Below are 12,397 nucleotides of genomic sequence, written 5' to 3'. Positions count from 1 at the left end.
GGGCTGTGATATTATTCCTATGGTACAGTACTTCAACATAGAATGATATTCAAGATTGTACCACTTTGGTTGTCACCTCAGTAAAACAGAAGGCTGACATGTTGCAGTACGTTGATACATATGCATGTATAAACACTGGAGTGTACACGCACATTCACATATGTGAAGAGGTACTGATACATTTGGAATAAAATTAATACAGGTGTGTGGAATTGGACTCAGAATTCCTGATCACAAAACCAGAAGTGATGGTCAACCTCCTGTAGCTGATCAGTAGCATCTCCTAACCATCATTGGCCCCTTCTATTTTGTGGTTAGATATCAAGAAGGGCTATTGAACGGATTCTAGTAAGGAAGAAACATTGGTCAGAATGGAAGACAAGTGAAAAGTGAATAAAACCACATCCTTAGAACATAACATTGCTGTAGTCATTGCCTCTTGATTAACAGCAAGAGCCTAAAGAAGAATTAAGAAAAAACAATAACAACAATAAAAAACAATTGCTTTTTATTTATGAAAACTGCAACAATTATATCTTTCCCAGAAACCTTAATGGTTAGTAAACTGAAGAGTCTAGCATCTTGTTTTACAGTTCTCTGAAGTACTGTACAAAACTGTCTCCTCTTCCTTTATTTTTTTAAGCTTTCCAATACCTCTTGTTCAAGTTTCAGATGTATCTGTTTACCTGAGACCTAACATTGAATTCTAAAATTAAACTCAGCACCAGCTGCTCCAGTGAATGCAAAGTTTGCATGTTATCCTACAAGAAGGTTTAGATACTGAGAAAAGGTGAGATATTATATAGCTAGGGTATGCTTGCCTAATATCAAACTCTCCTCAACTGAGTTTGACCTAAGGCCAAGTTTCTAGTCTGTGGAAGAGCTATGAAAAAGTGATATGATAGAAAAATGAGCATCTGTTATAGAACTGAAGACACAAAGCAGGCAATTAAATTCTGGTGGTCTGATCTTGTATTCTTTTTATGCCCCAAATTCAAGTCTACAGGAAATGTAGGTGCACAGAGAAGGTGGCCCTAGGTTTTCCGTTCTATTTTTTAAATTACTTTGCACATGTAGCTTTTTATCTTCGTGCACTGCACTGGCATTGTATTGGATTTCACTCCAGGAACCTCTTGTATCCACTTTTAGGTTGGAGTAAAAGCAGTGTAAGTTATTGGCCAGTTACTTTTTCTCTTTCACTTTTTTTTAACTTTTTTCACAACTTAGATGTAAATGGATTTCCTTATCAATTGCTATTAGTTCACAGGCTGAAGCTGATGTGTCACCTCAGTCTCTGCACTAGTTACAATCATTCACTGGCTTACTCCTCCTTACATACTGATTTAAACATGTAGAGAAAAATTAAGAAACTATCTTAATGATCCCCATGCTTATGAATAAGCAAAGTACTTTTGGTCATAAAAAAGCACTTTTATGGTGGTATCTGTTTTACAAGCCACCACTATCCTCATCAAAGCTGCACAAAACACCTGGAGTAGAGCCCCCAGAACTGGCCATGAGATGAGCTATCTGAATGACCTAACGTGCAAACAGGACCATTCATTGTGAAGTGTAAATACAAATACATAGTTCTAGTGTAATTTATGCATGCTATACGGTGAGTTATGTACATGTTTTTCATGATCTGAACAAACTAAGGTCTAATTCTTTAGCATCTTAGAGGAGGTTACACAAGTGATTCAGCCTGCATAAAAGAGAGGCAGACAAAATGGCAGAGGCAGCTTGGGAGGAGTCCTACAGCAATCAGCAGCATGTACTGCCTGTTGTAACAGCTGCTTAAAAATGCTTGGGTAGAGGCCTTGTCATGCAGCCTACCTGGAAGTCAGGGGGTTACTACCAGGCATGTTGACTAGAAGTCAGAAAGTGCTTTGTCAGCAGTTTTCTTACTCTTGTATAGGAGTGCTAGGGAAGGAAGAGGCTCTGTTCTCTCTTCCTGGTCCCCACACATAGGTAGGCAGCATGCAGCTCTGTAGTGACAGGTTAAATGCTACTAAATATAGAGACAGTTTTTGGTTCTCATGCAATATGCAAGGGTGATGCAGTATTTTAAAAAGTAATATTGAAAGCTGCATGCAAGGGTTTAGCCACACGACTCCCACTTTAATCAATGGGAATTATAGAGCTAAAATGTCACTTGACTCTGAAAATTCACCGGAGAGTTTTCTAAACAAAATTTAAACTAATGCTGCTAATTAACCAACTGCTGGCATTAAACAGTAAAACTCGGAAAACTGTGCCCATTTTTCTCAGCACAGCAATCTGAATGCTCACTTGGTGCGAGCCATTTGTGGCCTTGTAAACCAATCTGAAATTGAAATAGACATTTTTAAATTAAACCTGGCATTTCTAAGCCTATTGCTGGTAATATCCACCTTGACAAAAATAGATATTATTTGTGCTAACAGTAGCATTAGGAGCTGAGCACAAGAGATTATAAAACAGTTTCCATACTGCTTGAATATCAGGAAGAAGACTGTTGTATGGAAATTTTTAATCATTATCTACACATTAAGGGCCAGTCCAGCTCCCAGTGAAGTCAATAGAAAGGCTTCCATTGATGTCAGTGTTTATAGAATTGGATCTTTAATACGAGTCAGGTCCTTGAGCTCCTTATTGGTCTGTAATTCTGGGTTTGTTATAAATTATGTCACACTTCCATAAGATGGTGTAACAGGGTATATGCTCCCTTTTGAGTTCTGAGGGGAACCCTCCTGAGCCAGTAAAACCCTACTTCAGCTTTGCCTGTAAGAATCCCAGTGGGACGAGAATGCTACCTGTGAAGGGAAAGAGGTGGTCTTGGCAAAACAGGGATTGACAGAGAGGTCTACTTTGCTGATGCTGGCTTTAGGGCCTAAAGTTGGCATTCTGTGAGCTGGCTGGCTTGGAGCCACCTCTCTCTCCCAGCCTGATGGATGAGGCTGGCTGTTGCTGGTTAGAATGGTCCATGTCTGAAAACCAGAAGAGTAGTCCACAGTGGAAACCATAATTAGCAATACTAACTAACAGCAAGACATGATGGGAAATAAAGGGAGTATATAAACAGAAGCCTTATCACCAAATAGAGAGAGACCAAAGGGCACTCAAGCTGTTCTGACGGTCTGTCCTGGAAAGTGTGGGTAAGAAGAAAAAACCCTTCTTCCGTCTCTTATTTTTGTACTCCTTTGTTTTGTAATGATTTTGATGTGGACACATGTGAAGTGTTTGAAACAGTCAGAGAGTGGCTATATCTTTTGTAGCAGGTTGCAGTAAAGGCCCCACAGGGGATCTTTCTATTTAGATTCCAAATATATGCCTCTTTGACCTGCAACAGGTGGCGACATATGGCAGAATACTGCGACAAGGCAATTTAATTACAAATGTGTATTATTCAAAAATAGAATTTACAATTTGTATGTAATGAGAGAAGACAGGACCAGAGCAGAAAATAATAAACAAATACCATATACAGATATAACTGTTATATCACTATTGACAGAAAACACATTTTTATTTATTTTAGAAACACTTTATGAATGTGTTTGAATGCCAAATCAATATAAATGTAATAAGATTTTCTCTGTAGTGAGTGCTCCATATATGCACAAAGGTATATTAATGTTAATAAATTATGTCTAGTGTCATGGTAGCATTTGAAAATCATTGCATAACTTTTTTCATTTATATTGCCATTAATAATTATTTTCATTTACCTTACCTCTCATCCAATGATTGGGCCTATGACTTCAAAGATTAAGAGTAAAATGCTATGTTCATCTACCTAATAAGCTTTAAAATTAGCACTTACACTGTAATGTCTCTGGGCCTAGAATTTCATAAACGAACAGCAAAATTTCCCTGGAGAAGTGCCATTGATTAATTTGCTGAATATAAATCGATTAGTACAGAATATCATCACCCTGAAAGAAGGGTGACTAAACTGAGTTGCCAATGGTATCTGAAAAAAACAAAAGTAGCTATAATGTATACTTGCCATTAACATACACAAACAGAAATCATAACTTCCTTGGATGAGAGTCCTCTCTGTCTTTTCATATTTGTGCCTGATTCTGCGAAGTGGGGAGTATAGAGGGATTTACCTTTCTCTAAAGTCAATGGGAGTTGATGGACCTCAGTAATGGAAAGATTGAGTTGTTCCATTTCCTTTCTTTCTTCCTTCTTCAGAAATACAATGTCAAATTTCATGATTATGTTATGTTTGGTATTTTAATACAAAATAAACACGTGGATTGTAAATCCCAGATTCACATGAATTACAGAAAATGACTTTGTACAAGTTACTTCAAACTCTCTCTCATATATATATAATAGAATTTTTTTTGATATTTTTAAACAGTATAGAGAGAGAGAGAGAGCGAGAATATTTATTTATTTTATTTCGTACGGTACCTGGGCATGATCAAGAGGATTAAATACTAGAGCTAGTTAGAAAAGGTTAAGTATTTTCTATGCAGAGTTTTGAAAAAAAAATTCACAGAATTTGTTGCCAGAAGATTGATAGACTAGAGCAGTGGTTCCCAAACTTGTTCCGCTGGCTTGTGCAGGGAAAGCCCCTGGTGGGCCGGGCCGGTTTGTTTACCTGCCGCGTCCGCAGGTTCGGCCAATCGCGGCTCTCACTGGCCGTGGTTCGCTGCTCCAGGCCAATTGGAGCCGCTGGAAGCGGCGGCCAGTACGTCCCTCGGCCCACACCGCTTCCAGCAGCTCCCATTGGCCTGGAGCAGCGAACCGCAACCACTGGGAGCCGCAATCGGCCAAACCTGCGGACGCGGCAGGCAAACAAACCGGCCCAGCCCAGCAGGGGCTTTCCCTGCACAAGCAGCAGAACAAGTTTGGGAACCACTGGACTACAGTTTTGTGTAGAGAAAAGGCTATTTTTTGTTTAAAAATATCTAATCAAAATTTCTATTAGTTCTATGAAATACTGATTCATAAAACCATTAAGTATGTGGAAAAATCATCAGATATTGTATAAGTAAAGAATAAGCAAGTTAGTTTTAAGATGTTAAGTATTTAAAATTGTATTGTTTTTGAGAGAATCTTTAATATTATTGTAAATTTATGGGAGGTTGGTTATATGAACTTCCTTCTTACATAAGTTGATTTCATTCTACGCCAGTTTTAAATAATAACCATCTTCTGAAGTGGGAGTGGAGTTTAGCCAGTGTGTTCACTTAATGCAAAATTCCATTGGCCATAGACCTATCTTCTTGACAAATGCTGTGTGTTAACATTTCATGAAGTTGTCTGCTGCTTTGCAGAAACTATGTCAAGTTCTGCAAATGGAAAATGTCAGGTCATTAGTCAAATGAATCCTAACATTGCTCTAAAATCAAATTTATTTTGCAGTGGATACATTACCAAGATTTTAATAAGGTCTTAATAACATTGCTTATTTATCATTTCCCCTGCAGGTACATCTACATCCCAATGGGAGGATCCCATGGCAGTGTGTTTGGGATGTTGTTTTCCACAGCAATCACGTTTTCATTTGTAAGCTATTGGCACGGGGGCCATAACTACCTTTGGTTCTGGGCAGCACTTAACTGGCTTGGAATAATTGCAGAAAATGGAGTCAAGAGGCTACTTTCTGTTTCACTTGTTCGAGACTTAATTGTAAGTTGAATCCCCTTGTGCTTCATGTTTATTTGAAATTCAAGTTTGGATTTTTTTTTAGAGTAGATTAAACCTAGTACTTAATGGATACAATGGTTGGTGCATTTTCCCCAGTCTGCCTACACTGCATAACTAAAGATGTGCAGTATGTCAGCTAACCAAACTGTGAGGGCTAGCAGTAGTGCAGATATGTTCTATGCTGTCGTAGTGTGAGCAAACAATGGCCAAGTTTATATATCATCAAAATTAGGAGGTAGCTTTTCATCTGATTTCTAATTTCACTCTGGGTTGTCATTTTGATTGCTTTATGCTATTTAATAGTCATTATAAATAAGGAATGTGTCTTATTTAGTTACAAACACACTTACTTCAAGAGATTTATCAGCCTCCCATAGCAAAATGCAAGAGTGTGGTGTACTGGGAATCATATGGCATCAAAAGTTTGAGTAAGGATAGCAAATTTGTCCTTAAAGAATTCAGTAGTGACTCCGATGCCACTCTCTATTCTCCCAGACCTGATATCACAGAACCACGATGGAATGCTCCACCCAAACCTCAGCACCTTCCACCTGACAGTTTGGAAGCTCCATGGTTAAATCCCGAAGAGCTGGCCTGTTCGGAGCAAGCCCATCAGGTTCTGCTAGGTAGCAGGAAGCTCTCTACCAGAGCTGCATGCCTTGCCAAGTAGAAGCGTTTTTCCATTTGGTCTTCCAAGTAAGGTCTCTTGCCCATCCGGTCGTCACTGCAGACCATTATGGAGTATTTGCTACATCTGAACCCACAAGGTCTGGCAATTTCATCAGTTAAAGTATACCTGGCAACAATTTTGGCATTTCACAGCCCGGTGGATGAGTGATCAGTATTTTTTGCATGAGATGACCATTTGTTTTCTCCAGGGCCTAGAAAGACTACACCCATAGATTCGGGAGCCCATTCCCCTGTGGGACTTAAACCTGGTCATGTCAAAACACAAAGGCCCCTAGTTTGAGCCACTGGCAACATGTTCCCTGTCGTACTTTTCCTGGAAGGTGGTCTTTCTGATGGCTATCACTTCAGCCAGGAGCGTCTCAGAGATTAGGGCCCTTATGTCAGAACCTCCGTACACTGTCTTTTTTTAAGGACAAGGTACAGCTTTGTCCTCACCCTATGTTCCTCCCAAAGGTGATTTTGAAATTTCACAGTAATCAAGCTATTTTCCTGCCATTTTTTCCCCTGAACCTACATGCAAGCAGGGAGGAGCAACATCTCCACACACTGGGCATTAGACACACCCTGGCTTTCTATATTGAGAGCACAAGACCATTCCTTAGATCCACGCAGCTCTTTGTGGCAGTAACAGACAGGATGAAGGGCCTTTCTATTTCAGCTCCGAGGATTTCGTCCCAGATCACATTGTGCATCAGCACATGCTACAAACAGATAGGGGTCCCGCCACCACCAGCGATAGTGACGGCCCATTTTTCGAGGATGCAAGCTTCCTCAGGGGTGTTCCTGGCCCAGATGCCAATCCAGGACATCTGCAAAGTGGCAACTTGGTTGTTGTTACATACATTTTCATCCCCCATGCCATCACCTAGCAAGCTAAAGATGACGCCCAGTTTGGTCAAGCTGTGTTGCAGTCAGCATGTCCATGAACTCTGATCCCACCTCCTATGGTACTGCTTGGGACTCACCTAATGTGCAGTGGACATGTGCAAGCACTCGAAGGAAAAACAGTTACTAACCTTGTTGTTCTTCTAGATGTGTGTTGCACATGTCCATTCCACAACCCACCCTTCTAACCCTCTGTCGGAGTTGACTGGCAAGAAAGAACTGAGGGAGTTTGGGGTTGGCGGGACCCCTTATACCAGCGCATGAGCAAGTGGCATCACAGGATACCAGCCCTGACCCAATGGATATCATTGAAGGAAAAATGTTTGGCAATTGTGCACGCAGCGCATGCACACCTAACGTGCAATGGACGTGCAACACATCTCAAAGAACAACAGTTTGGTTTTGTGCTGACTCGTAGCTGCATCAGAACCCCTATCTCAAACATGTGCATTAAAAGTACTTCCAGTGCAACTGAGATGCAAAGTGAAATTGAGATGCACACCGGTGTAAAGATTTTATTTCAGTTGGAAGTCTGTTGATGATGCACAAACCAGACTAGAATCCAGCTCATTCTTCCAGAGAAAGGAATAACTTGAAGTCTAGTTGAAGCTAGACGAATTCAGACTGGAAGTAAGATATAAAATTTTAACAGTGATCGTAAATTAATCACTGGAATAATTTACCAAGTGTTTTGGTGGACTCTCCATCACTGATAATTTTTAAATCAAGAGTGGATGTTTTTCTAAAAGATCTGCTGTGGGAATTACTTTGGGGAGGTTCTGTGGCCTGCGTGTTACACAGGAGGCCAGACTAGGTGATCATAGTGCTCTCTTCTGGCCTAGAATTTTTTAATCCCTTTGCTGTGTTGGCTCTCCAGGGGCAAATAGATGTAAAAGGTGAAAACTTATTTTTGTGACACAAATAAGCAGATGTGATTCTGAATAAACACAGGGAGCAGAGTAGGTCTGAGTGACATTTTTACGCAGTCAGTTTGCTGACCCTAACCCTGCAACATAGTTAAGGTTGTGTTACAGAGTTCAGTTTTACAGGAGCATTAAACTTTTATTTTATAAAAATCAAGTTGTAATTGCATTAAAAAACTCATGGAATCTAAAGTCTGAGCACTATTTGAATGTGTGTGGTGGTTTGCTGAACAATGAACTGATACAGAGTTAATACCAAGAGTTTATAAATCACCTCTTTTGGCATTTTTTCATGGGATTGACTCACTTTTTCTTTGTACCTCTTTTGCGAGTAATCTAAAGCATTCTGAGACCCCCTCTTTGGCCCGTTGTTGCTCCTCATGTGCTGATTAGATGTAGGCATAAGGAGAATCAGGCCCTATATTTCCTGTTTACACAAGTACAGTCTCACTGGATTCAGAGTGAACTGGACATATTGAAATTAAAATGTGATCCAAAACACGTTGTTTTCACAGCTCTGAATGAAATTTGATGGTTTTGTTTGAGGTTTTACTCCGCCATTTGGGCTTAAATTAACCTGGATGCAATATTTGAGGGGAGTGAAACTGCATGAGCAGAAACCATCTTGAAAGTTTGTTGAAACTGATCTTAATTAAAAAAAAAAAGTTTGATCTGAAACGGGTCCGTTCTCTTTTAGTTCCTTAACAGTGCTGTGCTTTACGCATCCAGCTGTAGAGTAGTCCCCCAACTGTACTGTTTGCTTTTTGTGATTCACTGAGAAATATTGCTGTATGAAGTTATCAAAAAGCATTTATGGAAAAATACAAATACCCTGAAGGAAGCTACAGTGAAACTCAATAATATTTTAATCCATTTATCAAAGCAGTTGTATTTCTCCATTCAAAGCAGATGAACCAGTAATAAATATTGTGCAAAGAAAGCTGGTCAGTATCCAGGGAATTTTATTAGAGTTAAAAAAAAAAAAGAGAGAGAGGCTTTTGGCAACTCTTTATTCTTTTATTCAAAGGAACACCATTGCTTGGGACATTTGAAACTAGACTGAAGAAAGTAATAGAGTTTTGTAGCTCACAATTCTAAATTAGTTCCTGATGCATGGAGAAAGGTCCCAGTCCTGCTCCATTTGAAGTCAATGGCAGCATTTCTGTTGATATGAAAAAAGCAGTATCGGGCCATTTTAAAAAGCAGATTTCTAGGATTCTGTGATTTAGTCTGCTCTATTTGAAGTAAGAAAATAAACCATACATTTGCATTTATTTAAGGTATAACAAGTTGACTCCCATTAAAAGATAATATTAACTAACTTATTACTTGATGAAAGTGGCAGAGTCCTGTGTCACCTTATAGACTAACAGACATATTGGAGCATAAGCTTTCGTGGGTGAATACCCACTTCGTCAGATGTACATGCATCTGACGAAGTGGGTATTCACCCACGAAAGCTTATGCTCCAATACGTCTGTTAGTCTATAAGGTGACACAGGACTCTTTGCTGCTTTTACAGATCCAGACTAACACGGCTACCCCTTTGGTACTTATTACTTGATGTTCTTTACTATAGCTTTTGGACAGTTTCCAAAAATTCGATTACAAAAAATAACAATAACGTAAAGAGATACTGTCAGCCATTCTTGGGTTTAAATGGTTCCTGCTAAAAAATTTTAATCTCAATTGAAACCATAACATTTACATTCATGTTTCTTCCACATTAAAATGCAAGACTTGTGTCTCAAGCTAGGAAACAAACTAAAATTAAATGGAATTTAACTTTAAAAAAAATACTGTAGTTAATGAACCTGTGGTTTATTAACTAAAACTAAAAAATGTTGTCCTTAAATAACTAAGCACAGAAGTGAATCAAATTGGAATCATCCATTTATTTTAAACACTGACTATTTTACAATGACAGGCGCTATCCCTTTATACAAGCTTTTTGTCTTTGGAAAGCATAAAATATTTCACCAAGTTTTGTGTTTAAATCTGCATTTATGACTGCAGTAAAATGGAATAATAAGTCAATTTCAATGTACCATAACTCTGACACATGGCATCAGTGGTCAAAGCACTAGTCTCTTTGTGGTTTCGGAAAAGAGGTGAGTTACTTTTTAATTCTTTTTTGCACCTATAGGGCCAGTTTCATAGTACTAATTTCCGTATATTTTCCCATTGTCTTAGAGCACAGCAGAGTTTTTTTTATAAAAAATGAATTTCACTTGCTTATCTCCATAGTAAAATAACTCCTATATTACTGGGGACCAGAGGCAAGAATGGTGACATTCGTTTTTTCAGCTTTGAAGAGAGCTTTATTTTAGCAGTTTTAAGAGCAGGGTTTTTTTCATTTTGTTTAAATAAAACAGTGCATTTTGCACTCTCTGAGTCCTGTCCTTGGAGCTATAGAAATCTGCAGACATTATGAGGTCAGTTTTTATGGCCTGAACCTGTGAAGATGTAGACACAAGTAACTATACTCAGGAAGTTTTGCATTAAAATCATGAGTTAAGTTGCTCGTGTGCATAGGTGTTGGCAGGATTGGGCCTTATCCTATAAACACTTGCTCCTAAATGTAAATTTACTGATGTGAATAGTCCTGTTAAAGTCAATGGGACTAATAACACAAGTAAAGATAGGCACATTTGTTAACTGTTTGCTAGATCAGGGCCTAAAGGCCAGAGCCAGCACCCAATAAAGTCAATGGAAAGACGCCCATTGACTGGATCCTGCAGCTATAAATAGTTTACAATGCATTTTTGAAAGGAAATTTCATTCTTAGGAATGTAACTCACCTAAATTAAATAAGGTGTGTCATGAAACCATGTAACTATCATGCCCCTCCAGCATCTGAACCTTAGTTATATCCTCTCAACATGGGTCCCGCACTCATTGTAGGGCTTTATCCAGGTAATTGAGGGAGCTCAGCACCTCCCAGACGATTAAGTCTTTAATGAGCACATGCCTCTTCAGTACATTAAGACATTCTTAGCTAGTTTCCAGCACATACTAAGCTTTGATGACCTTTATTATGCAGGAAATGTATCATTTCATTTGCTGGATGTAAATTTTTCTGTCACTTACTGTATGAAGGTCAAGAGCCTGTATCTAAACGTTTCCCATTTAAATGACAGAATGATGTATGTACTTGCACATTTTACTTGAAACACATTGGTTCTAATAAATGAAAGCTATTTTCAGTAATATTTTCTGCGTAATGGATGACCCTTTATTTGGACTGAAATCTATTTTATTTATGTATTTGCTTAAGCTGTAGGTTTGGAAATTTACCCCCTTTCCGTGTCTCTGAGCAGCTGTACAGAGTTAGAATAACATACATAGTTTTAAAACATATAACTTAGACTCTCACTCCAGGATGCCATTTATTGAGATCCCAGTGTTGTCATCTCCTGAGACAAAAGCCTGAGTAATGGATGGGCCGTACATCATATTCCAAAGATCAACTCATTTGGATTCTGCAGGGCCAAATGAGGGAGTGATGTCCAGAGCTGATGGCCCTCTACCTCGGATGTACTCAGACCTTCAAATCTATGGGAGTATAGGGAAGAGTGCCCACCTGACCACAGCAATCCCATTGGCTCCTAGAGAGAGAGCGAGAGAGAGAAGGATGCTCGGGTAGCCAGAACCCATATGATTTTACAAATCAATTAAAACTCCATCAGTTGTCCCAGAAGTGAACGGTATCAGATCCCACCCAATATGCCCTTTCAGCTTGACTGTGAACCACTGACAACTACTCTCTGGAAATGGTTTTCCAACCAGTTATTCACCCACCTTATAATAGCTCCATCTAGGTTGTATTTCCCTAGTTTGTTTATGAGACGGTCATGTTAGTATCAAAAGCTTTACTGAAGTCAAGATATACCACATCTACCACTTCGCCCCATTCACAAGGCTTGTTACCCTGTTAAAGAAAGCTATTAGGCTGGTTTGACACCATTTGTTCTTGACAAATCCATGCTGACTGTTATTTATCACCTTATTATCTTCTAGGTGTTTGCAAATTAATTGATTGCTTAATTATTTGCTCTTATATCTTTCCAGGTACTGAAGTTAAGATGACTGGTCTGTAATTCCCCAGGTTGTTCTTATTCCCCTTTTTACAGATGGGCACTATATTTGCCCTTTTCCAGTCCTCTGGAATCTCACCCATCTTCCATGACTTTTCAAAGATAATCACTAATGACTCAGATATCTCCTCAGTCAGCTCCTTGAGTATTCTA

At 39.0% G+C, this 12,397-nt stretch overlaps 1 protein-coding gene across 8 annotated transcripts in view; it reads left to right on the top strand.

Moving 5' to 3' along the window:
* Positions 1–12,397, top strand: part of HHAT (hedgehog acyltransferase) — a 322,110-nt gene that overhangs the window by 186,609 nt on the left and 123,104 nt on the right. For 7 of the 8 annotated variants that reach the window (XM_043543703.1, XM_037895771.2, XM_037895773.2 and 4 more), the window contains one exon: positions 5,430–5,631. In XM_043543703.1, the coding sequence (XP_043399638.1) occupies positions 5,430–5,631 (202 nt within the window). Of the gene's footprint in view, positions 1–5,429; positions 5,632–6,144; positions 9,536–12,397 lie in introns of those variants that run through there. The other variant, XM_037895774.2, reaches the window with a different exon arrangement.

Source organism: Chelonia mydas, chromosome 3 (genome assembly GCF_015237465.2).
Source record: "Chelonia mydas isolate rCheMyd1 chromosome 3, rCheMyd1.pri.v2, whole genome shotgun sequence".
Classification (NCBI taxonomy): domain Eukaryota; kingdom Metazoa; phylum Chordata; order Testudines; family Cheloniidae; genus Chelonia; species Chelonia mydas.
This window is presented reverse-complemented; position numbering and strand designations above follow the sequence as displayed.